Genomic DNA, 26876 nt, shown 5'->3' on the forward strand with positions numbered 1-26876 from the left:
ACAGACACTGAACAAAATCTGTTGGAAGTTAAAAGAAATGAAACCACAACTGGTAAAACAGCCAAAGAGGACGAAGAAGTCACATGTTCTGTAATATTCCCGTGAACCTGACTTGTGACATCGGTCTTATTTTTCTGGTATATCTTTGGGGCTAATATTTTAAAACATGATTCTTTTAATCTACCATATTACATAGACAAACATTAAATTCCACTGATTTAAGACTCAATCCATTACGCAGCATGTCTATGTACAACAATAATGCTGCCTATCTTTGACAGAACTCTGATAAAAGAATAGGATATGGAGTGTGATAAATCTTACTGGGGTCTGTAACTAGATTTCCGTCAACATGCTGAATTTATTATAACAAATAAATAAATGAAGAAGCAGGGAACTGTAATTTAAAAACAAATTGTGATTTGTAGTGACTGAGTAGTAAATGAAAAAAATGTGCAAAAACATCAGTATGATGTGGTCCTTCACATTGTGGTTTACCACGCCCATACGTTAGGACGGTGGCGCCCCCTTGCGGCCAGAGACACCAAGACCACACAGCTCCACCACTCCAGACCCACGACTTTAACGGCTTTAATGTTCATTAGACACCACTGGTTAGATGTTGATGGTTTATTTACATGTATATACACATGACAACAAGGATGCCATAACAAGAAGAGAAGAACATAAATAAAATCTGGTGAATTTCTTTCCAAAAATCAACATATACATATTACACAGAATTTCACATCAGGAATTACCTGAAAATGAGGCCTTAAATACATGCAGTACAAATACATGGTTTGACACAGATTTAATACATTACATATTGTACAAATAAACAGCAATATTCAGGGAAGACGTGTGAACACAATTGACTGCATGTGGAAATTGCATTCAGTTCTTCTACACTGGTGTGAGGCTATAAGCTGACAGCAAGTTTCAGAACCAGCTTCTTGCTGTTCAGACCATTCTCACTGACGGCACTGACAAGCCAGGCAACTCGGGGAGGGGGAATTGTGTGAGCAACACTCCCAGCAACAGACAACAAAGTGTGACACAAGATAATAAACCTTACCAAATTGTGCTGCCAAACAACATCTTGCTCTAGGGGGAAAAAAGGGAACTCTTTAAGCTCTATTAGCCATGACAGTTGCCCCAAAAGGTGCCTTGGGTGTTTCAGCCTTTTGGTTTGAGCAGTTTATTTAATTTACACGTGTTGCGTGCTCATTAAAACATAACCCTGGTATAAATTTTCTTCATGGCCCATTTTCTGCCATTGATTGCACAATGTAAAGGCACACCATGTCCCAAATACACATCTACTGCTCTGACTCTTTGTATTCCTTCAATATGAAAAACTTACAGCCATCCTGGTGATGAGGAGGCTCAGAAAAACCGGGGCAGATAATTCACTGATATTCCACTGTTCTTGTTACAATCTACTTCCATTCAGTCTCCATCTCAACTCACTGGAGCTATAAGTACCATTAAGTATGTGGACACTACATGGCCAAAAGTATGTGGTCACCCTGTTATTCTTTTATGACTGTTCTTGTTCCAAAGCCATGGGGGTTGCTCTAACAGCCTCCACTCCTCTGATTTCAGGCTTTCCACCAGATTTTGGAACCAGGCTGCAGGAATTTGCTCCGATTCAGACACCATCAGTGAGGTCCAACACTGATTCTGGGGGATATGGTCTGACTCACATGCGTTTCAGTTCATCCCAAAGGTGCTGGATAGGGCTCAGGTCAGGGCTCTGTGCAGGCCAGTCAAGTTCTGCCACACTTACAGGGAAAGCCATTTCTTTATGGACCAGGCTTTGTGCATGGTGGCTTTGTTGTGTCGAAACAGGAAATGGCCTTCCTCAAACAACCACAAAGCTAGAGGCACACTCTTCTTTAAAATATCGCTGTCTGCTGCAGCAGTAACATCACCCCTTCATTGGAACAAAGGAGTCAAACAGCTCCAGACCAGACTTATACAAATGTACATGGACAGGAGTGTCCACATATTGTTGGCCGTACAGTGCATTTCAGAATTTAGTGACACATAGAGTAGATTATCCGCCTCTTTTTTTTTTTTTAAATACTCTCTTGTAACTTAAGCGAGCACTGAAAATGTGTGTTCCCTTTGATGCTATTAGAAACACAAACGATACAAAGCTGGATTCTGGTGAGATCTGGAACATTTGCACGGAAATCTCACAACTGCTATTGTGTAAAAAAAGGTGGCAATTAGCCAAAAGAAAAATTACACCACTGTTATGCTTTAAATCTCTAATGGCAGACAAAGATTGCTCTTCATTTCTGTGATGTTGGTGATGTGAAAGCATGACCACTAACTGCCTCCCCTCAGTTGACACGGCATGCTCGGATCATCAGCAGCTGCAGCAGGATGAACAGTGGCGAGACAATGAGGCCAAACCACAGGTCTCTGGCTTGCTCCTGCTCCGCCAGCTTCTGGCACAGCAGCACCTCGCACACCAGCTTCAGGCTGAGCACCGTCAGCACCCAGAGGAGCCGCAGCACCGCCAGACGCTTCTCATTCTCCTGGTAAAGACGGATGGACACGATGGCCGTGAAGTAGGTGCTGAGGCCGTCGGCAGCAAACAGCGGGACGAACACCAGCCACCAGCTGAGGGTGAACATGTCAGCTCGCAGAGCAACCAGCATGCTGAAGACCAGCAAAGCTAACAGATGGAGGAAGAGTTCAAAGGTGGCAAAGCCCAGCCACTGGACCAATTCCCTCAGAGAGAACAGCATAGCTGTGGACAGCAGGGTCTTCAACCAGGGACGGACTGACTGAGGACGGCCGAGCCACACACTGGGCAGCCCTGGTCAGGGGTCAAAGTGCTCCAGATTGAGGGTAGTGGAGGTGGTGTGAAGTCACTGATTGTGCCTGGGCAGGAATGGTAAGGTACAACAGAGATGACCCACTTTTTTCTTGGCTACATCTTCAAATCCACCCTGAAGAGGATGGTGAGCGGGGACGTGACTGCAGGAAGTAGTCCCAGTCTCAGCCTCTCTGGAAAGCTGTCCTTATGTATGATGAATAAAACATAATATTAGAAAAGCTGATACAGCGTCCTACATCTGACAAAACCGGTGGAGAAAACAACTCTGCATACACCCAATTTAGAGAAGACAGGGCCCAAATCAGATCTCACTACATTGGGAAACAGCTAGTGAGGAAATGCTGTGATTCCAGCTATATTTCTCCATCATTTCATCACACTGTCAGTTCAATATTTAACCTGATTAGCATTCGTAACATACAAACCGCTACTGGTAGACTGACACGCGGTGTAAAATTAACGTTACAGGTCACAAGTTACAATTACAGCGATGATGCAGACTGAAGCCGTGATCCTTGCACTACAATCAAGCTAACTACAGAGTCCAGATGAAACAGCCCTTCTGATTACCACGACGTCTGTACAGCCATATAAAAAAAAATCATTATATTGGGACCAAACATTTCTTTACCTTAATAACAGTCAGATGTTTTCTCCTCCATCCAGCTAGATGCGAAACTGTCAGTACACAAGGCTAACAAACTGTTAGCATCGTAGCTTCAGTTTTTTTCTCGCTTTCTGGCAAATAGCGCGAGAAGTAAAACTGGATTGTACGGTGGCCGAAATGATTAATTTTTGTTTGGTTCGCAAATCTTTTGATTTGCTAATCGTTTGCGTTCCAGTAGTTCCAAGTGCTAAATCATCGTTGAACGACGTGGGTTATTGTTATTTAGAGAGATTAGATTAGAGATAGATTTTTAAACTATATATCCATGTGGGTTTCTCGTTAAATAGTTTCGACTTCATACTCCAGTCAGTAGGTGGCGGTAGTGCCCATTCGCCCGCGAATCGTCGGTCAAAATCAAAGAAGGGACAGTGCTGAGCGTGAACTGAATGAGTACAGAAGACAGCAACTGTCATCGTCACAGGTAAGTTCACTGGCTTAATTTAGTATGTGTGTAGCTTTTATTCATTTTCCTGTATTGTAATCTCACACATTTATGACTTAAGTTGTTACGGCTTGTGGTTATCGTTGTCCACATTCAGTTAGTTAGTACGAAGGTATTTTCCCAGACAAGGTTATAAAATGACTTGCAACTGTTAACCCTGTTCTGCTTTGGGGAAATAGCATATGAGCAAACAGCCAGTGAAAATGGCAAAATGTATGTTAAAAATGTATGTATGTGTGTTAAATGTGTTAAATGTGTAAATGTATGTTAAAAGACAATTGCAGCGGTCATTAGTAATTTCTTTCAAGCTATTTCGAATTAAATCTCACTACTTCATGCATCAAAAATGACTCGTCTTAAAGTTACATTTTGAAATTTACAGCTGTTACTTTTCTTCACATCGGTCATACGTTTATTTAAATAAGCTTGTTGTAGCGAGGCTAAACTGCAATGCTAACAGGATGTGAACACTACATATCCAAATATTACAGCTGTATGTATGTTTTAATTGTGACCTGTAAAATGACTGCTGATGAAAATAGCTCTCAGCCAACAGTACTTCCAAAAACAACATTCATGCTGCGTATTGTTCATGGTGATTCATTTATGTTTTTCTTAAAAACCCACAGATAAAATAATCAAATGTGATGGGTGCTCAGAAAAAGCATGTGCATGGAGAAAACCATTGTCCATTCTTCTTCTTATTTAATAGTTTGAAACTCTGCAGCGTGTTTACTCTACAGTGACGCAGAGTCAAAGCTTCTGAAAGAGGTGTAGCATCACGCATGCTTGGTCAGATTTCACGGCTGAGATGAAGCACAAGAATGTGAAAGCAGTATTTTTCCACGCTTGATTACAAATGGTGTCTCTGTCTCAGGATAAAGATGCAGACACCAGCAGAGTCGATCCTCCACAGTGGCTATTTCCACCCGACGCTCCGACACTGGCAGGCCTGCAACACAGATTTAAGACCTGACAATCTCATCTACCCGATCTTCATCACGTAAATGAACTTCCTCTGTTTCAAGTTTAGATGATCAAGTGGAGTGTAGTACAGTATTTTTGATGTTAAGACTCAATCAGCTTGTTCTCAATCGTGGTGCTTTGTCACTCTCTCCTGCAGAGACAGTGCGGATGCAGTGGAGCCCATCGGCAGCCTGCCAGGTCAGGCCAGGTAAGAGTCAGAGCAATAAATCCTATCACAGACATTTCATAACTGCAAGCTGCCAGGTTCAGGTTCATCTTTACAGCAACAACAACAACAACAACAAAGGCCCTTTTTTTCTCAGCAATTTACAACGTATTTCTGCCCAGGAAAGGAAAACAGCTTCCTCATTGCACTGTGGGGATTAAAGCATTTAAACAGAAATCACACAACACTGTGTCACACTGCAGCTGTGAATTCACTGAGGGCGTTTTCTTCAGATAACAGCAGTCAGCCAGGGTGGACCCAGAGCCAAACACTGGACCTTAACCGAGATAAGAAGAGAATCCGTTGGATCCTTATCCCTCGCACAAAAAACCCAAATGCAGGCCTCTGAATTACACAACACTGGGACTGAACTGCACTAAAGTTCCTGTTTGAAATGTGACCTTTTGTGTGTGTTGTTACATTCATACTTCATGTATTCACATCCATAGATATGGTGTGAACAAGCTGGAGGGGACGTTGCAGCCGCTTGTGGAGAATGGCTTGAAATGCGTGCTGATTTTTGGTGTTCCGGCAAAAATCCAAAAGGTATGTAAAAGAGAGGGGGAAGACATGTTTACCTCTGAAACAGTAAAACGTAACAGGGATGTGTGCTTACAGTCTTTGTTTCCATTTAGTTTTGCATATATCTATATATCTAACAAGCTTTTCCGTTTGTCCGTTTCTCTAGTTAATGTGCAAATAAGCAGCATGTTAGTTCATTCATGTCATATGAGCCGATCGATGCCCGTGGTTTTGGACTGAGATGTTCTGAGTGGCAGTCAAAGTGTTTCTTCACATTCAAACACACAGTGATCTTTGTGCTTTCTCCTCAGGATGACAGGGGTTCAGGCGCCGACACAGACGACACGCCGGCTGTCCTGGCAGTGAAGAAGATCAGGTCTTTGTTCCCGGAGCTGCTGGTGGCATGTGATGTCTGCTTGTGTCCCTACACATCACATGGACACTGTGGTCAGTGTCTCCTCCCAACATTTACCGTCTGTTGCTTTCAGCAGCACAAATTTGGATTGTAATACATATATTTCTGTCTGTTCTTGTTCCTGTAGGTATCCTGAACGATGATGGGACTCTGGACAATGATGCCAGCTGCCTGCGCTTAGCAGAAGTGGCGCTGGCCTATGCTCGAGCTGGTAAATCTTATTTCTTGTGTTTAAAGGTTATTTGTATTTTTGGAAAACAGACATTAAGCAATAAGCACTACCCCTCCTTCTACTCAGTGAGACTCTCCTTTTTTAACAATCTGTGAAATTAAGAGATTCACCAACTTTTACTTTTTTTATTTATTTAGCCTTTATCATCGCATATTTTCATTCACCCAAATCTGCTGATAGAGAAGCTGATATGTCTGCATCTATGACGTTTTGGTTAAGCTTTTCAGGCATTCTGTTAGTCATGGAATTGAGCCTAAGAACACTTTTAAAGGCAAACTGATGTCACTTTTTAAAGCTGAAGTCGTCCAATAGTTACTGATATTGTACTGGTGCGTCCCTAATCATGTAGTCACGGTCGTGTGTGTTGTTCTGCAGGCTGTCAAATCATCGCTCCCTCTGATATGATGGATGGAAGAGTGAGAGCCATAAAACAAGCCCTGATATCCAACGGTTTTGGAAACAAGGTAAAGGACTGACAATCCCTGCAGTTTTAAGGACTATAATGTCAAGCTTACTATGTCTCAAAGGTTCTCCTTATTGTCAATAAAGCCCATGAAAAAAAAAGCAAAACCAACAGCATGGTTGGTTTTCATGGTAATGGAGGAACATGACACCCAGTGCAACAGTGTGGCTCATGAACATGTTGGACCATGGAGCTCTGTGACATAGAGGAATATTTAATAATAAGAAGAAAACATTAAACCGCAAAGGATGTAAAGTAGTTTCTTAGCATGCTCTCTGTGTACTCTCCTCCAGGCTTCAGTGCTGAGCTACAGTGCAAAGTTTGCCTCTTGTTATTACGGTCCTTTCAGGTAAGTAAACGCTGGACAATCAGGCGTTAACAGATCAGTCACAAAGCACTTTGAAGGGAGAGTAGACTGAATGTCCCTGCTGTGTGTATACAGAGATGCTGCACAGTCCAAACCTGCCTTTGGGGACAGACGCTGCTATCAGCTGCCTCCTGGAGCCAGAGGACTCGCCATTCGAGCTGTGGTAAGTTGTTTCACGTGTGCACGTTTGGCTTCCAGGTGTTACTGTATGTGCTAGCAGCTGTAGGAGTCACTGTTGTTCTGTGCTGCAGGAGCGAGATGTGAGAGAAGGAGCTGATATGCTGATGGTGAAACCAGGTCTGCCATATCTGGACATCATGAGAGAAGTCAAGGACAAGGTCTGTAATAAATCAATCTAGGTGGAGAACAGTGCTGAAACAATGCATTTTGGCAAGCATGCTTGGTTGACAAAATCCTTGAAGTATGTTTAGGCAAAACTGAAACGCTAAGCCCTTTGGAGGAAGTGTTTACACAGGGATTAACTTTCTTTTCCTTGTGTCTCGTCAGTTTCCGACTCACCCTCTGGCTGTGTACAACGTGTCGGGTGAGTTTGCGATGATATGGCATGGAGCGCAGGCTGGAGCCTTCGACCTGCGGGCTGCTGTGATGGAGGCCATGACCTCCTTTCGTAGGGCAGGTGAGTGGGGGGGGGGGGGGGGGGGGTGTTAACACTCTGTCCACACATGAACAAAGATGACATCCACACTAATTAGAAACCTGTGTTACTGTAAATCTACGTCACTGTAAATCATCATCGGTTCAGCTCAAGGTGTAATCGGACTTGGTGCTAACAGTTTTTCCACACTCTGTGATGCAGGTGCTGACATCATCATCACCTATTACACACCTCAGCTGCTCAGCTGGCTGAAGGAGTAAAGAATGAAGGTGTGAGGCCAAAGGGTGAGCGACGGACCTACAGACAGACCAACAGACTCCTTTAAAAAGTACACACCTGCTGTTGACTCAAGCTAACAAAGAGGGCTTAGGTAAATAAAGTGCATGACAACAAGGAACCCGCTTGTTTTTAGGCCTTTATTTCACTTTTTCTGCACAGTTTTGAGACAACAATTCAAACAGTGGGACACGTGATTGTCTGTATCAGGTTGATTTGCAGCAGGGATTGCTTTTAAGGAGAATCTTTGGATCCAAGTTATATTTCTGTTGAAGCTTTTGAAGGGCTATAGCTGAACAATGAGAATGTAAAAGCTGACAATCTTGTTGGTGTTGTCTAGCAGGAAATGTCTCCTGTGTGTCTTTGGGATCAGCATTAAATAAAGTCAGTCATCTCTCTTAACTGGTGTGATTCATGTGGAATGTACATTTGTATGAAGCATGGCTTCACAAGTGTCTGATATGTGTGTGTGATTGCTTCCTCACATTAAACACTGTCATCCCTTGGCACATTGTTACTAACAAGAGGAAATAAAGTCATTCATCCAGAGCTACAAGCGTGCGTGTGTGTGTTATTTAACATTGATGCAGTGTGTTGAGTAATGAGCCTCCATGGACCTCTCTACCTGTAAATAGATATCACAACGCTGCATTAAAAACCTTTTAGCACCGCTTCTGTTATGCAACATCACAGTGGCAGTTTTAACTGCCTGAATCTCATTTCGTGGGAGTTGAATAGATCTTGATACTCCTCTTGCTCATTAAGTATGGAGGTACACGTTAAAATCGCTGCTGCTGTGCATGTTGAGGGCTGACCATATCAAATTAAAACCAGGTGACATACTGAAAATGTCAGAAAATATTCACTCTTACAGACTGATTATGATTTAAAGTGTGCTACCTCTGTCATACTTGTTTAACACTTAGAACATAAATGATATGTAAGATGTACAAATTAAAAGGTATATATGTATGTATGTGTGTGTGTGTGTGTGTGTGTGTGTGTGTGTGTGTGTGTGTGTGTGTGTGTGTGTGTGTGTGTGTGTGTGTGTGTGTGTAAGATTGCATATTATACCCAAAGTGAATATAAAAAAGTATATAACTCGTGCAAAAAGTGTATTTAAACACACTTAATTACATCTTTTTAATTACAGCTGTTGTACTTATGATATGTTCTAAATACATTGAGAACAATTGCAGTAGGTCTACTTTTCAGTATACTAAAAGTAGGTGCAATTTAACATGTTCTCTTGCGTGTGATTTAAGATTTGGATGTGTTATTTATCTCTTTCGGTGGGCTGTTTCTCCCTGTGTGCTGCTGACAGATGAACCTCTTCACTGGAACATGTCTGCCCTCAGTAAAATGACTCATTGCTAAACTAAACGAGCTGGAAGGCGAATGTTTCTGCAGTGTGAAGCCCTTGACTGCTGACATCCGAGGCGCTCTTGAAAAGCTGTAAGACGATGAAGCATGTACGTCTAATTCGAGATGCTGTCTGTGTGGGCAAAAAAGGCGACTGCAGGCGGACGCACGGCGCCGTTTTAGTTGGCTACTTGTCTTCAAACCCTGCGGAGTGTGTCCTTTCACATCTACAAGCATCCTGCAGTACTCTGCTCATGACTGAGCACAAATGTTGTGATTAACTACAAGAAAGTTGTGCTTGGAGTGTACATCAATAAAAATGAGCCTGTGGTGGACCTCTGGATTCCCGATGATGATGATGATGATGATCGCTGCTTTTTTCCAAGAGAGGAGCCGTGAACTCAGAATCTGTGTCATCTCTAACTAGTCTGGCAGCTACAAAGCACATAAAGGATTTTTAGATTCTGTTTTTGAAAACTAATGAAGCGTCCGCGCTGTGCGTCCGTGCGTAAATGCGCGCTGCACCTGTCAAACTGGAGACTGCAGATTCATCATAGACCACCTTAGTCGCATTAAAGGTGGGATCTCCGAGAAACATTTTATTTTTTCAATGTAGTTTGGAAAAAAAAAATCTCCCTCAAAAAACAAACGTTCAAGTGATTCAATATTTACACATAAGAACACATAAAATACAACCCAAATCCCAAAACAGTATATCTCATTCACAAAATCTTCAAATGAGATTTGGACGATAAAGTTGTTTTGATATCTCGTTGGAGGCATTCTTTTAAAATAACTTCTCTAAATTCTACTAACATCCTCCAGACACATAAGAAAGCAAACTCGATTTCCAGCATCTATCTGCCATTAATCCTCAAACTGATGCTGAAGGTGGTTTGTGTTTCCTGAACCCTGTCAGCTCAAACTGTGAAATTCTCCATGAATCAAACTTTAAAGATCCACTCCAGACATGTGTGAAGACATGTGAATATACTTTATACTTTAATTCAAACACAGACCAGCAGGAGGAGCTGTTCAGTAACTGTGATTGATGCGCTGCCAAGCCCATCAAATCAATCAATCAATCAATCCACAGCGCCATCAACAGGCAGCGACTTTTTGACAATAGGCCACAGACAAATAAACAATCTGTTTGAAAAAATGGTGCCATAATATGAAATCCGCCCCGCAAATAACTGACATGCTGAATATTACACACTAAATTAATTAAAAGGCGCACGTGAATCTCCAGTTTCTCAGCTGTAATTCTGCAGACTGCAGCGGATCGATACTGTACTCTGCAACCAGCAGGGGGCGACTCACGCCCGTATTCCGGTTTATTTATGCACTGCAAAAAATAGCCCTTTCAAATATTTCAACGTGTAATCCCGTCCGTCGCACTTTGCTTTACAGTCAGATTGTTTCATTCAAACATGAACAATTTGTACACACGCTGACTGTTGTTCTGTGCCTCGTGCAGGTCCGTTTGTGAGTGTGTTTTTAGACACACAAGTCTCACTCAGGATCTGCTGTGATATTTAAGGGGGCAGAATAAACGAAATTCTTCCGTTGATTAGAAAAAACCCGAGAGATATGATCTACATCGAAATCATATCACTTCTCGGAAACTCTGGATTATTTACCGATGGGATCACCGTTTTACGCGCAGTGGTCAACAGATTAATGGAAGTGGACTTTTCTTGCAGTGTGTGACGTGTGGGGGCCGAGCAGAGGGCTGCTCTGATTTAAGTTGCAGTCATCTGGATGGATGTTATCACTCTCCGAGAGACTGTCGGCGTGAGGACCACGCTGCGCTGGAAAAGTCGCTTTGGGGAGTACGCGAACTTCATTTAACGTGGATTTACGCAGCGAAGACGCATGGCACAGCCGGGCTGGCGTGACAGGATGACGCCTTTACCGACTTTGTGTGACTTTTGAGAGAGAAGGGAACAGAGAGCGACGAAGACGGATACTTATGGTTAGGTGTCGGGGTGCCACAGCCGGCAGAGTCTCCTCTCCAAACGGTGCGCTCTCCGTGGCCACACTTTCCTCTGTGGGACTTCCAAGCGGCTGGGACGCAACATGGGATGCAGAAGCGCGCTGGGATGCTGCCTGCTCGCGGTGCTGTCCTGCTGCCTCCTCCCCGGCTGCAGAGGTAACATAACCGTAGCGGTGATGCTGCCGGACAACCACCACAAGTATCCGTGGGCTCTGCCGCGCGTCTTCCCGGCCATCCTCATGGCGCACGAGGATCTGCACGGGAAACACGGGCTGCTGCTCGGTCGCTACATCAACATCCTGAACTACAGCACCGAGGACCCTGCCGCGGGCTCATGCGCCGAGAGCCGAGCGCAGGTAGTGGCCGTGGACGCCAAGCTTTACATCCGCCCGGACGCTTTCTTCGGACCCGGGTGCGTGTACCCGCTGGCCTCCGTGGGGCGTTTCGCGTCCCACTGGAAACTCCCGCTGATCACAGCCGGTGGACCCGCATACGGCTTCGACAAGCGAGATGAGTACCGGACCATCGTGCGCAGCGGGCCGTCCACCACCAAACTGGGGGACTTTGCCAACGTCCTGCACACGCACTTCAACTGGACGTCCCGGGCCGTGGTGATCTTCCACGACCTGCGTCAGGACGACCGGCCGCATTACTTTCTGTCGGAGGGGATCTACCTGAACCTGAAGGAGGAGATGAACATCACGGTGGAGGCCCAGCCGTACGAGGACGACTTCAAGTACTACAAGGATCTTATTACTTTCATGAAGGAGCGCGGGAGAAGTAAGTACATGCTGGGGGGGGGGGGGGGGGGGGGGGGGAGTGTGATTTGACATTTGAAATCCTGGGAATTAGCACATGAAACACTGGCGCTCCCACAAAGACGCAAATCCAGGCCCGCGGGGTTATATATATATAAAAAAAAAAAGTAAGAAAATTCAGGGTTATAAAATACACCCAAAAACAACTTTTAATGTTTTCTGCTGGCTACCATAGAAATAATGTCAGTGGATGATCTGATGGGAAACCATTTAATAAAACTGTCTCATTGGCTGCAGGCAGCTTTCTTTCTTGAAGGAAATACAGTGAATGCATCAGTCGACCTGTGCCTCAGGAGGAAAATATTTTGAAGTATATGTCTGTTTAATGTGAAGCAGTAATTAAAGGTGTTTTACAAAATGCTGCAATGGGAGATTCCGCTTTTACACAATGAGGTCAGAGTGACTTTTTTCCCCGGCAGATACAAACAGAGGTGGACTGGAATAGGGGCAGGGAAAAGCCTGTTTATTCCGGAGTTATTACAGAGGAATGTTTAGGCTGTGGGCAGTCTGCTGCCGCTGCCGGTTTATTGCCTTGTGGAGGACCACCACCTGCGTTTTTTAAAGCCGGAGACAGACAGAGGTTAAGATCGAATGGGTGCCCTCCAAGCCAAAACATGCCTTGGAGGCCCATGTGTGGTTCACTGCGTACATTCACGCTGCTGTTCATTGACTCATGACTCATGCTGTGAAGCTAAACTTCATCCAATATTAGTGGAGATGCCAACGTCTCCAAAGGTGCCAGGCTGTTTGGGGTAAATGTGTCTAAAATTTTAAAACGATGTGCAGGTCGATAGAAGATCTCTGTTTGATGGGATGATACAGCCGGTGTTTGATTATTTCACTCAGTGGAAACGTCTCAAAATACAACACAAGCCTGTATGATGCTGTCAGCAGTGTTGCGTTAATAAGATGTTCCACTCCTTGAGAGTAATAAAAAAGGGAAACTAAATGGTTAACAGAGTTCGTGTAGAAATATTGTGTCCAGCTGCAAAACAGTCATTTGGCTTTTGAATAAAAGTACAGCTTTTTTGTTTTGTTTTTATGTTTGGCTGAGGCGTAAATCACACAGCAGAGTGGCTGTTAAATCACTCGTCACTGTTCTCGCCTTAAGTTTAATTAACTGGAAACATTGTGGGGCTGACTTCATGATTACTGCCGTTGTGAAAAGTTAATTGTGTGACTGAGAGTCTGGACTGCGGCGCGTGTGTCTGTGGATGAGGAGAGGCAGAGATCGACAGAATGCAAGAGCAGAAGGGCAAAGTGTGCAAAATAACACCCAACACTGATCCTTTATAGATCTGTCAAAAGCCACTAACAGGAACAAAGTTTGGTTTACCAAGTTGTGGAAATATTATAGTCATGAATGTAAATAATCCTGTAAAATTAGAGTTGGTAAAATACATTTATTTGTTTTCTTTCCTAGAGTCAGATGTGAATTTGACATCAGTGTGATGTCTGCGCAGGAGTCAGGAGGCAATTAGCTTAGCTTAGCATAAAGTCCTTACCAACACCTGTAAAGCTCACCGTTTAACATGTTTTCTCTCGTGTTTTTTGCCTGTACAAGAACAGAAAAGACATCAGTTTGTTGTTTAAGAGGAAGTTATGTGCTGGAACTATTTCGATAGCTGGGTGCAGTGACTGTGTGCACCTTTCTCAAGCCTTGTCCTCACAGGGAGGTCGCCAGGTTTGGTACCGACATGCCCGTACAGCGCTGATCACTATATCTGGCAACCCGCGCTGTAGCTGGAGATGTTGCATTGATTTGCTTGTCAGGTGGATAAACTGCTGTTTGTCAGGAGACACTTCCTTAGCGTAACTAGCCCTAAAATATGCATTACTGGTCATGCACAGATTTTGCAAAGAAGATGCAATGCGTTAATTATAGCGAGCTTAGGAGGCATTGATAATCACATGTTTGGACTGTGGAGAGAGGCAGGCTAGCTGTTTCCCTGTATTTCCAGTCTTTATGCTAAGCTAGGCTAACCACATCCCTACTCAAGCTCTGTAGCACACAAGCATGAGATGATGTTGCTTATTTGATGATATTATTTGTTTGTTTTATGTTCCTTTTAGTCAGAGATTTTCCACAACCTGGCAAACAAAAGGTCTTCTTATTTCTTATCAGGGCTTCAGCTAACTCTTCAATCTGAAAATGCCCAAACACAGAGGATAAGAATCAATAAAATAATTGGTATTAGTTGTTCCTCTGGGACTGTCTTCTCAAGAAAAAAAGAAAACATTAGCATCAGTCTTAATCAACCACAGCAGTCATATCAGCAATACTAATATTACTGCTTTAATGCATTTGTAATGCTAATGTGTGACAACAGACATGGGCGTCAGATCAGAAAACACTTGGCTTTCTGATCTGATCTGGCTTTGGAGGCCAATTTAAATAATGTGTTTGGTCTTCTATGAGTTCAGCGCTGAAACGTTTTAGGTAATGCTTGAAAGTCAGTGTCATTCCAGTGTGTCATCAAAAGACTGTTGTTTTTCCAAAGTTAATATATTCTAACAGCCACATTTATCACATTTCAAATGCAAAATTGGACTGAGCGTGCAAAGTTATGAGTAATCAAGAAAGTAATGGGAAAAAAGTACAATAATTTCCTGAAATGTTTGAGTAAATATGCTCCCGCTTCATAATTGACACACAGTATAATGTTTTTCTCAAACTTGAATGCTTGTGCTCTTGCATTCATATTCAGAGATGCATCTGATCCTGATATGCAACTATAGTGCATGGGTGTGTTGCAAAATATTTATCTCCCTATACTCCTGGGAATTTTGGGAGGGAATCATTTTTGGAACCAGCTCAACATCTCGCAGCAAAAACCGCCTCTAACCAGTAAATCTTGGTGTATTATAGTTTCTGGCACTGTGGAACAAACAGTTTGAAACCTCTTAATCTGTTGTTACAGTAACGGCATCAACAAATAATGGAATAAACACAGAGTAAAGGTAATTAAAGGGCGGCGCAGCAGCAATGGAAAGAGGTGAAAGGTGCAAGCGATCAAACACCCCCCCTTCCCAGATGAATTATGGAGTTGCCGCAGTGAGCTGGAGGTCAGGGAAGCTAATGGTTTTGTCAGGGCTTGTCCTGGCTCGGCATTCAGCTCACTTTTAACCCAGCAGATAACCTCCGGGCTATCGGCTCTGTAATGTCACCTGACTGCCGACTGGGTTCAAACAGCAAGAGGCTATGAGCTGAGGTGGGAAAGGAAAACTGAGGCTTTTAACATGGAGCCACACATCATTGGAGCTTTGACAGCTGACCGAGTTAATTGCATGCCGTTGCAGAGTTAAACACCCCTTCCATCACCACCTTCAATTTCCCAAATTCCTCATTTCAATACCTGGAAAATGCAGATGTGGGGCGCAACCCTGCACACTTACTTAAGGTTTGAAGAACTGATAACTTACTTGAAAGTGTTTTCCATGATGTGAAACTTCCTCGGGTTACTCCGCTGCATTCCTTTTACTCCTGACAGCTACAGATACTGTACTGTACTTCTGATTTTACGTTCGACATTAGATAAGCTCATTGCCAAACACCCAGACTCTCCAGACCCTCTGAAGCCCTAAAAGTTGCAGGATCACTGCACGTCAGTATTTATTTGGTAGTTTGACTAATTGCAACGTTGTAGGGGAATTTACACCCATAAAGCACAATAACAGCTAAGGCAGGCCCTGCATTATTTTGGACTGTAATTTTGTGGCCCAGTCTTGCTGTGGTTCCAGGCCTCTAAATCACTGGTAATTGAACGATGCTAAGAGTCTACAGTCATGCCGGCAGCTCTGTGAGGCTGTACTTAGCTTTAAGCTAACTGCTAACATCAGCATCCCAATGTGCTTACAGTGACAGTGGTAACATGCTGATGTTTAGCAGGTATTATGTTGACCAAGATATGGATGCTAGCATTAAACATGTGATAATTAGCATGAAAGTGTAGCTGAAGCTGATTTGAGTGTGATTGTATTTGGTCATGAACCAAATTGGTGACTGACTTGCAGGTCCAAATTTTAAAGTCATTACACTCCCATGAATATGTACCTTCAATATGTGCACCAAATTTAACAGCAATCCATCCAGTAATTAAAGACATTTCACTAAAAAAAGCCAAGTGATGGATATCTAAAACTATGGGCTCTCTGACCCGTTCAGTACAGGTGTGCAGTCCCTCTTCCAGCTCTGGCACAGTGTGAGATGAAAGCAGTTCTCTGAACACTGTGAATATATTCCAGCTCCCATCACAGTGCCCAGTGACACTCTCGCCTTGATGCTTTTCAGTCCGTTAATGGCACACAAGAGGGAAAAATTTCAGCTGTGTGAGTGGAAGAGTACATCAGGCTGCGTTGCTTTTTCTTTTTTCTTTTTCAAGTACATATGCCAGTGTTTTGCATCTCGCCGTGAGTGATGGAAAGAGTGTCTCTTCACAATGAAGCTCAGGTAGTGCCTCTGTGTAACAGCAGAAATCCTGCTTCACTCCCAGGAAGCAACAATGGCCGAGGGTTAGACGAGCGACATGTTGCTTTTGCGCATTCTGTTTTGTCTTCTATGCAAAGAAATGCTACAGAAGTCTTTATTTACAACAGAGCCGTAAAAGCCCCCCCAGACAGATTAGAGCATGAAAGAGAAAGAGCTGGAGGATAATCTTCTCTGAAAAAGATTCAGCTACAAGACAAACATGACACGATAGAAAATCCAGCGTAATCCAATCGACAAGGCAACAATAACACGCTGAGAGCAGTAACTGGCTTGCTTCCTGTCTGTGTACTTGCATGTGATTATCTATGGAGCCATCAGCAGTGAAATGGCCCAATTTACAAGCCAAACACAGTGTAATTAAGAATCTAAGTAATGAAAATGAGTGGTGCAGGGACGTGACTTTTCCACTGGTGTACAGAGTTTGTAATACAGGCCTTCATATACAAAAATAATAATCTTTACAAATCTGCCCTAGAAGTGAGTCCATATCACCTGCTTCCAATGCAAAGCAGCTTGTTTTCAACAGTCCATAAATGCAAGAGTTCATTTACTTGATACCATACAAACTCACTATGAAATGACTCAAATAAAAGGAGACTGTTAACTAACAATGCACACTGACAGACGAATGCTTCCTGAAGCAATTTCATTATTTTCAGGTTTCGTTCTTTTAGAGAAGAGTTGAATCAATGTAGCATCATTTTGGAGGTTGTTCTTTGCTGTTTCTTGTGCATGAAAGGCAAACTCTACCAGTAACAATGAGAACTACTGTGAGCCATCAATGCTAACGTCTGTATAAAAATACAATGTGTTAGTTTTGTTATTATTATTTTAAGCTCTTATTTAATCAAGTAAGTCTCATCATGTGCCTCAGAGCACAGGCAGGAGGAAGAGGATCGAGCTAAGGAAGCAATTACACGTTCCAACTGAATTTGCCACCAAACCCTTTGCTACGCTGTTAAATGCCCTAATGAGGATCAGCACATCCAACTGCAGATCTGTCTGCAAGTGTTTCCAGGCTGCAGGGCCAGAGAACATACAGTAAAAGCCTGTTTGCCCATTTCAGTGCAAACCTTAGGGACAGACCGTAAGAGATTATCATTTGAAGTCCCTTTATGCTTCACAGGAGTATCCACAAGGCAGATAGAGATAAACTAGGACTGTGGATGAACAGAAAAAAGGCATTCCTCTAAACAAATCACATGGCCTGTTGTGGAGCTCTCAGGAGTTACTTGCTTTTATACTGTGCGATAATTTCATGCTTTGTAACATTTTCTGTGTTTTCCTTGGCACAGCTCCTTTGGTTTAACTTGGGTGTCATTATCTTGACACATGGCAGACTGCGTTGTTATCGAGGAGAAAGCACTCACAGCTCACGCATTTGTCATCTATGTGTGTAATGTGTTGGTTATTTTAATAGCAGAAGATTTGAGCCGATGTTCAGATCTGGGTCAGCATCAAAACACACATTAGGAACAGAAATCACAGGCTGAGAAATCCTTTTAAAAATCCTGGTTTGACATCAGAACACTAATCACTTGTTCTTTGGTTGTACCTCAGAAATGGCAACAGATATGTTGCTAAATCAGACAACAGCACTTAAAACAACAAAGTGGAGGAAAAAATAAGACTTTTTTTTAGGTTTATGTAGAATTACTCAAGCAAATTAGTCTCATTAAGATATGAATTTAGGACTTTATAACGGGCTTAATTATACAAGCAGGAGATTTTCTGCAGTGGAGCCGAAACAAGGCTGATTACCATCCCAGAGTCTGTGAAGTGGAACAACTTGTACCAAACAATTTAATGTGCTTTTGTGTAAAGTAAAGCCCTGGCAGGTCCGTGTACTGTACGACTGCTACAACACAGGAGGACATTTTCCCCCAGCTGTGCAGCACGTTTGTTTTGGGAGTGGTCCAGGAGACAGCGGGACTACTTGGCACGGGGAGCCATGTTGGAGGAGGTGAGAGTTGGGGTCTAAACAGCAGCCGACTTTGGTCTAACACATGAGGAAATGTCTGCTAACTTGGAGGACTGCCTCGCAGCTGGCAGCAGCCACTCTGACACACGCTGCAAGTGGAAATAATTTTACCTTTTTTTATTCATGACTCAACGGCAGCGAGGGTGTAGGTGGCAGAGCGAAGGTAGTGGGTGGAGACACTGCGAGAGGCTCGAACAGAGGTCTCAAGTTTGAGTCCTGCTCCAGCGAAGCATGAAGCGCTGCCTCCTCTTTGAGCAAGACAGCGTCTGCCTGCTCGCTGACTTTAAAGCTAACATTTCTAACTTTCTGTGTATGTTTGAACTGTATCCAAAAATACCAAAAATAGGGTCTAGAATTTTAATTCTGTTTCATGCAGCCATTTTTGTTGTACAGCTGCTCGTGTTTAGACTACATTGAAGGGTTGAGAGCAATGGCTCCTGTGAAATGAAACATTTTCATGAATATTTCTGGATTGGAATAAAGTTTTCTCAGTTTTTCTGAATCAACAAATCCGTCATAAAATAACAAAAACCTGTGTTTTTAGTCCCTGTCCCTTTAGAATGACAGATAAGTGTTTTCTGCTCTCACTGCTGTGCTTCAGGTTTGGTTAAGTCGAGGCATTAAAACACTGCTTTGTTAAGGTTAGGAGACCTTGGTTTTGTTGACCCCTCCATCCCCACCTGAACGTTTCTGCTGGAGGGCTTTGCCACTTTAATGTAAAAATATTGTTTTGAGGCATTTTCTGAAAGGACTGCTGCTTTTTCTTTTCTTGCCATTCTGGTTTGAGTCCTCTGAACCAATATTCGTCCTCCTCTTTGATTGATTTCTGCCTCACTTCTGGCTTCCTCACTGCCTCTGATAGATTCAGTGTTGCATACGCAGCAGGTGATCTATCTGAATCAGACGTTTCGAACATCGAAATGTGTGCCAGCTACCAAAGAGTGTTATCCACTGCTCGTGTTGTGCTACAGAACATGGTGGAAAATGTGTCACACAGCTCCAATGCGGCCACAGTGAATGTGCAGGGCTGCACGCATTACAGCACCATGCATGTGACATAAAAATCACAATATTTAAAAGAAGTTTCAGATTTGTGCTTTTAAAGCTGATTTTGTGGTATCTTTGACATCTTCCGAAGCCTCTCCCAGCTCGCTGTGGATGTTTTGAAACTCAACACGAGTCACAGCTGAGGTTCAGAACATCCACACAGAGCAAGCTGAAAGAAAACTTTGGGCAAACAACAAAATCAAGCAGTGCATCTCCAAGCGAAGAGGCTAGTTAACCCCTGCCAGCCAGCTGCTTTCTCTTCCCACTGCTCCAGCCTCAGACCTGTGGGCTTCCAGGCTCTTAGCCCACCCTCTGCTCTCCACCCTCAGTCACTGTGTCTGCTCTGCTTGGTGCCTGTCGCAGATGGTGATCTGGTTCTGCCTGTATGTGTATGCGTGCCTTACATCTGGCACTTATTCTTATATGGAATATTTCAGATTATGTTCTTATACAGATCAACTGAAATTATCTCGAGTGTATCAGAAAGAACACAAAATGATGCAGATTGCTGCATGACAATGAAGAAAAATCTGAATTGAACTCTTGGCCTGTTTAAAGAAAAGCAGTATTCTAAAGAAGCGAGTGACTGATGAGGATAAACATGTTTTCTTCTTCTTCTTCTTCTTCTTCTTCTTCTTCTTCTTCTTCTTCTTCTTCTTCTTCTCCTGTCTGCAGTTGTGTACATCTGCGGTCCTCTGGAGACTTTCCTGAACATCATGAAACTGTTTCAAAGCGAGATCCAGGACCCAGAAAACTACGCCATTTTCTATCTGGACGTGTTTGCAGAGAGCCTGGCGGATCGCAAACCGTGGCAGAACTCCGACTCGGACTGGGCCGATCCCATCAAGGTCTTTAAGGTACGGTGGACACAGAGCACGACATGCACATGCATGCACGTAGACACAGCGCACAGTGTGTGGCAACAGCCCCAGCAGCCAGGTGGGTCATGATTCTTGATAGATTGAGACTGTGCTCAGACTCTTTGTAGATTTATTGAACCTGCATTTGGCATGAGGAATGTGTGTCTCTGACAACACATATTTAATTAGCTGTTCCTGCTCATTTTGTTCTCTTAACCTCAGTCTTTGTCTTGCTCTATTTACCAGATCAGACAGAGCAAAGTCCTTAAATTGAGTTGAAAATTTGGTTGAAATACTTTCAGATTCACTTGTTTCTAATAGCTTATATGATGTTTCTTAAATCAGAATCAGGGGAAGCTTTTATGGTAATGACAGGCATATAATAGAGGCTTATGTGCACTCTGACCATCTTTGGAGGCTACATCATGTTTGCCAATGGACGGACAAATTGAGTCTCCCAAATGACAAGGACCCCTCAACCCCGGCGACCACTTTAAGGAGTGAAATTCTTGCATGACATTAACGAACGAGGAGATGTGTTTTCACAGGAAGCCATTTAGCCTGACAAATTAGTGCACTGTGACATAAGAGAGCGGGTACAGACGTGTCGGTCGTCTAATTTATCTCCCTAAAGGTCACACTGGCTTCTCTTAATTGTCTTTAATTCAAAGTTTTGTAAGAGAATGTTTTTTTCTGAATTATACTCCAGCATAATGTTAAACTGATTGTGGCAATTTTGCTCATAATGGATGCACGAAATGCTTTAAATGCAGTTGAAACATTAACTTTAATGCAAATGAATGTCCTCAGTTGCATCCCATTTTCATGACTTTCAGGTGATTTACTGTTTGCATAATTCCTCACATATATCCACCTTTTACCCCTGCACATTTAGAATACCCTCTTAGTCCTAATAATTGGCCCTCTCACATGTTTATTATTTAAGAGCAAACTGATAATAATAACTGATAATAATAATAAGGTATTCTTCAAAAACTGCTTGAATCAGCCTCCACACGCTCGTGAAGTTGTAGCTTGCATCACGGTGCTGTTTACAAAGGTTGGACTTATTTCAAGAAGAAAGCAATTTTAAGATTGGAGACATGATTTCATGAGTAATTGATGGGATTTTTTTCCAGTGTTGGGATTGAACACAGCGATCTCAGTATCTGTCCATCGGAATATGAACTGCTGCTAACCTTGGCTGGAGAGCAACATTTTGGCTCTCGTTCTGCTGATCATGCAAGGCGATAATTTGTCTGCGAGCCATCGCATGGCTCATTATGGCAATATGCTTCCTTCGGAGCAATAATTGCTTGTGGAAGTTTGCGGTGGGATTCCAGCAGGCGTTGTAACATAAAAAAACATCTACTGCCCTTCCAGTGAGGAGCAAAGCTGGAGCGCTTCACAGAAATGCCTGAAACTTGTTTCTGTGATAGCAGCAAGTATATCAACTGAATCAAAGGTTGCTTGGTCAAACATTAACCATCTCTGTCTGCACTGTTCTACAGCCAGCATTTTCCAAATAAACAAAATATGATTGTGATAATGCAACAACATCTTTTTATATATATTTCTATTAGTCATGCCCACATCTCACGCTGCAGTGTTTTAATGTTTTTCCCTCTGTGTGTCTCCTCCAGTCTGTTTTCGTCATTACGTACCGGCCGCCTGATAATCCAGAGTACAAAGACTTCCAGAGGAAACTCCATGCCAAAGCTCAGAGGGATTTCGGTGTGCATTTGGAACCATCACTGGTAATTTATAGCCTATGAAAACCTTGTGTGTTCTCAGCAGCATCACTGCCTCTTTAATCTTTTATAAGACATTCTGTGTGGAAAAATCCCCTCTGTGCTGTGTAATTGTCAGCAGTTAATGATAAATGATGTTGACAGTGATGTTCGCAATTAATACTTTTTCTTTTATTACTGCTTTCATCTCAGCTATTAAATATGGGACTTTGACTAAAGTACATTAGGCTGTAGGCTATCTTTAAGAAAAATGATCATTTCACTTGTTTATGGGTATTTGGCACTGTCTCTGGCCAAAATGACATAATTTCATCATTTTATTCCATTATTAAGGTCTTTAATTATAACAGTGTGCATTGCACAAACTCTCATTGTTGCTGGTTGTTCAAAATTGGGTCTCTCTTCTTGCAGATGGACTACATCGCCGGCAGTTTCTACGATGGTTTTGTGCTCTACGCAAAAGCCTTGGAGGAAACGCTGGCAGAGGGTGGAGCCCAGAATGACGGCATTAACATCACGATGAGGACGCAGAACCGCCGATTCTGGGGTAAGCAAATGTTCTTTCAACTTGTAAGAATGCTGCTTTCGATGTGTGTGCCACACTGACTCCTAAGCTGTGGATGTGACCTCATGCAAAATGTGAACTTGATGTGTGAAAGCCTCCACCTCCATTTGCTGCAGGTCATGGCTGCCTCTCAGATAACAGGCCTGTCCAATAAACATGCAGCGAGGCCAAGTGACAGGCCCAGCTGGCTGTTATCGGAAAGCACCATTGACCCCAAAATGCGATTAAAATACACCCTTTCAACACAATAATTAGAGAGTCATTGAATAGTTATCACACAGCTCTCCAGTTAATAGTCATTGATGCTTGATATGGGTGATCACACACTTCCTTGTTAGCTGGCTGGAAGAAGCAGAACAATGGGATTTTGTTGCTTCAGCTTAAAAGGGCTGAGGAGGGTCATTTTGCCCAGCACGATGGGAAAAAAACAAGTCAAATAGGCCCCGTGTTGAAAATAATAATGGAAACTTTCACTTCATTATTGTTGATTTTTTTTTGACAGCGTTCAATGTTACCTGGTTTTACTGAAGCAAAAGCTTTTTCAAATATCCACAAGTGGCTCAGTCAAAGCATTTTGTTCCACTTAGAGGTCACATTCCAGCTACACGCGATCAGTGGAGTGAAATGCTGGACACTCTGCTGCTACTGGCGTGATTTTCACCATTATCTGTTTGAACAGAGCTCCATTACAATCTGTGGTGCAAAGAAATCAATGTTGTGAGCCTAATTGATCCTCTGTGTGTCTGTGTTTGCACGAACAATGTCAAATAATGTGTCTTGAAGGATGACTTGCAAAATCGTGCAGGTAGGGGAAAAAAAGGAGGTACATAAAATCATTATAACAAAAACACTGTGCTGATAAAGAGGGACAAAGTGTCCATGTTTAGGATGCCTGTGACTCAAAAAACTCAAAACAAATGTACCGGGGAGCCGATGTACTGAGCTCTGCATGTGTCATAAAAGGACTTATATGACATGACACAGTCTTGATGGCTTAACAGACCCTTGATGTGGATATTGTTTGTGTTTTTAGGAGTGACGGGACTTGTAACCACAGACCACAAAAATGCCAGGGATATAGACGTGAACCTGTGGGCGATGACCGACCAGGAGACAGGGGAGTACGGCGTAAGTCATGCTTTCAGTGCCTTCATGTTCGATGTGTCCGACAGAGGTTGACGAGTAGATCCTGCACGTCCCATGTCACGTGAAGAGATGTAGTTTTCTCCTGTGGTGTGCAATGTTTTTTTACATGAAACAGGATGGGAAGTGATTTAAAAGAGCAAATTCAATGAGTTAAAGGCTTCAAAATAGAACAATGATGTTAGCTTTCTTCGTGGTTTGGATCATTTGCCTCCTCTATCAGCCATACTGTCTTTCATCTGAAGACATCATGTTGTTATTGCTCTTTTTTTTTTCGAACTATGGTCAGAGCAGAGAGGTTGGCTGAATGGACCAAAAACCTTGGATGCTTTTGCAGGAAAATGCTGGGATTTTAATACAAAACTATGTAAGATGTTCATGTGTTTTCTTGACTGTGAAGACGGTGGAACAATGCACCCAGAGGCACACTGATTGTCAGGCAGAGCTGCTGCAGTTTAAAAACAGATCTGGCATGGAGACATTTCTGTTGTGCATGGACTGGGCTGATAAGCAAATGAGGAAGGACTCAGGCGACCTTTTTCTTTCACACCGTGTTATTTTTCACTGCTAACGCTGATACCAGAATTACCCGAGTTTCGCGACCAACAGTGCTTTCTGACACCTTTTCTTTCACAAACATGAACGTCTGTTTCTACATTTCAACCCTTTTCAGCCATAAACAACCTTTTTTATTCAACAAAAGAAGCCAGAGTTTACAAATGTTAAATCCTGTATAAGCACAAGCAGCAATAGGAGAGCTTTGTCTAAATAAAGTCTGAAAGTGGCAAAATTTTTCAGCTTTTGGTAAGTGGCAGTTTTGACTACTCAGTACTGTGACTTGTCATCAGATTATTTGGCCGAGACCTGGGAATGAACAGGGCTTTTATGTAAATGAGGATTAGATTTGTTTCTCATATATCATGTTGTTTTTCTCTGCATGCATTACAGCGTCCTCACATGAGGTTCAGTGTGGAGCATTATTGATAAAAAGCCTCTTGAAGAGCTTTTCATTTGTGTCTGTGATGCATGTCTGTGATATTTAGTCCCCATAATTACTGTAGTGTGTACACAAGTACTAATAATAGTCATCAGCATAGAAACATAAAACATGTCTCCTGCAAAATAGTCTTTGAGGTCAACTGAGCCACTTTTTGAACTTGTTGATATAAACTGCAGATCGTCTTTATGACTCATTTTCAGCCTCAGTGTATCAATCTGTTTGCACTGAATAATAAGAGTGACTGAAAACAATGCAGGGTTAATTCACTTCATGTGTCTGTAATTACTCTAATGCTTTTCAGCAGAATGTGTGTAGTTTCAAACCTCAGTCCTTGCTGGTGTTTGGCTGTTGATGCAGAGAAAGCAAATGGATATGACCATGTGGGAGATATTCAGGGGTCCTGACTTCTCTAATGATAAGATGCATAAAACCTCAAATTTCCCTCACAGTCAGTTGAAAATATTTGTGTATGTTGTGCTCCACAAACTGCTGTGAACTGCTCCACCATGTGTTTTTTTTTTTTTGTCTCTGAGGGTAGAAGAAGTGGGTTAGCTACATTTGACTTCAGTTAGAATTTTATAGCGGTCCTCAGAGGCTGTCAAGCGTGACTTCCTGGTCTCATTGGTCCCCGGCTTTTAATTGGTCCATTCACATGGCCGATTGACCCGAGTAGCCAGCAGCCAGGTCGGTTTCAGCTTTGACAAGCTAGACGGCTGAATATGATGAAGAACTTGATTTTCAGGATGGAATATCCATCCATCAAAATGACTCGTAAACATCGATGGACGGCTGCATCTTCATGTTTTTTCCATAGTTAATTCTTTTTTTTCTATTTTCCTTTTCTACTTCGGTTTTCTTTTTATATTTATCTGCCAAGTGGATGAGTGTGCTTCTTTTACATGTCAGCATTTACAAAAAAGATGCACTCCATCAGGCCCATGTTCAAGATATAAAATATGTCATTGCTGTTGATGCTATGCACATGATAAATTACTGTCTTATTGTCTTATTTGGTGTTCCAGAATGGGTGTGCAGGGTTTTTGTCATTTTTTGTGTAAATAAGATCAAGTGTTTTTATACATCTGTACACGCAGTACTATGATTTTACTGTAAACTAAATTGAAAGTCTTATATTTGTGAGGATAAGAGTTAACCTACAAACACTTAATATGACTCCCTGTCCACATACTTCTGTGTGACAATCATTATTTTTTTTCATAATCTGTCAAATCACTACTTTCTAACTCCACATCCCAACATTTTTTTCATTTTCTAACATATAGTCACCAACCGACTTTGACTCAAATGACCGCTTGAGGGCATTTATTACTGTAATTAGATCCCTGTGGAGCCACAGAAGCCTTTATACAACTCTCTTCACGCTAACACCTGTAAACAACAGGTGTGAAAAGTTGGTGGAGTTCACCTTTAACTCGACAGTCTACGATGATATTTTAGACAGTAATTAGTTTCCAGCTTTGTGGCATCTGACCCTGTTTTATTATAACACTTGTCCTTATCTCTTACCCACCAACATTTAGCCAAATATATGTTTTCATCATACAGTGTGTTTACACTTTATGTATGTATTCCTCTGTGTGCATACTTGAGGTACTCTGAACACATTTGCTTCGCTGCTCCAGAGTGAACACAAGATGAAGTGAATTGTTGGATTTTTCTGGCAGTGCAGTGCAGTAAACACAGCCCCTGAACTCAAATCCTGCAGCTATTTCAGACTGTGCTCCCTCTGCCCCGTCACCCATCACATTCTGCATTGTTTTGATGACCTTCTGCAGGGGTGATGGTCTTCAG

General features: G+C 42.6%; 3 protein-coding genes across 3 annotated transcripts in view; 2 read left to right on the top strand and 1 right to left on the bottom strand.

Annotated features, from left to right (window-relative positions):
• Window positions 1-577: 577 nt before the first annotated feature.
• On the bottom strand, window positions 578-3616 carry tmem203 (transmembrane protein 203). Its single transcript, XM_070989677.1, has 2 exons — window positions 3489-3616; window positions 578-3040 (listed from the first exon to the last, which is right to left on the bottom strand). The coding sequence occupies exon 2, from the start codon at window positions 2763-2765 to the stop codon at window positions 2355-2357; it is 411 nt and encodes a 136-aa protein (XP_070845778.1). The 5' UTR covers window positions 2766-3040; window positions 3489-3616; the 3' UTR covers window positions 578-2354.
• Window positions 3617-3894: 278 nt separating this feature from the next.
• Window positions 3895-8603, top strand: alad (aminolevulinate dehydratase). The gene is made up of 12 exons (XM_070988839.1): window positions 3895-3945; window positions 4844-4969; window positions 5090-5140; window positions 5608-5704; window positions 5992-6127; window positions 6223-6306; window positions 6703-6791; window positions 7084-7139; window positions 7233-7320; window positions 7409-7495; window positions 7665-7794; window positions 7975-8603. The coding sequence occupies exons 1-12, from the start codon at window positions 3911-3913 to the stop codon at window positions 8031-8033; spliced, it is 1038 nt and encodes a 345-aa protein (XP_070844940.1). The 5' UTR covers window positions 3895-3910; the 3' UTR covers window positions 8034-8603.
• A 2219-nt stretch (window positions 8604-10822) lies between these two features.
• The window catches only part of npr2 (natriuretic peptide receptor 2), a 52895-nt gene continuing 36841 nt past the window's right edge, over window positions 10823-26876 (top strand). The window contains exons 1-5 of the mRNA XM_070988966.1: window positions 10823-12190; window positions 20421-20602; window positions 22249-22362; window positions 22768-22903; window positions 23955-24049. Coding sequence (XP_070845067.1) covers window positions 11494-12190; window positions 20421-20602; window positions 22249-22362; window positions 22768-22903; window positions 23955-24049 — 1224 coding nt within the window. The 5' untranslated portion in view covers window positions 10823-11493. The remainder of the gene's footprint in view (window positions 12191-20420; window positions 20603-22248; window positions 22363-22767; window positions 22904-23954; window positions 24050-26876) is intronic.

The sequence above is a fragment of the Chaetodon trifascialis genome, chromosome 20, assembly GCF_039877785.1.
Source record: "Chaetodon trifascialis isolate fChaTrf1 chromosome 20, fChaTrf1.hap1, whole genome shotgun sequence".
Classification (NCBI taxonomy): domain Eukaryota; kingdom Metazoa; phylum Chordata; class Actinopteri; order Chaetodontiformes; family Chaetodontidae; genus Chaetodon; species Chaetodon trifascialis.

Excerpts from the sequence above, each read along its gene's own strand:
- tmem203 (XM_070989677.1), bottom strand. The coding sequence starts at position 2,765 with ATGCTGTTCTCTCTGAGGGAATTGGTCCAGTGGCTGGGCTTTGCCACC.
- alad (XM_070988839.1), top strand. The coding sequence starts at position 3,911 with ATGAGTACAGAAGACAGCAACTGTCATCGTCACAG. Across the intron at positions 6,307-6,702 it reads GCTGGCCTATGCTCGAGCTG|GCTGTCAAATCATCGCTCCC; the intron begins GTAAATCTTATT and ends GTTGTTCTGCAG. Across the intron at positions 7,321-7,408 it reads GACTCGCCATTCGAGCTGTG|GAGCGAGATGTGAGAGAAGG; the intron begins GTAAGTTGTTTC and ends TCTGTGCTGCAG.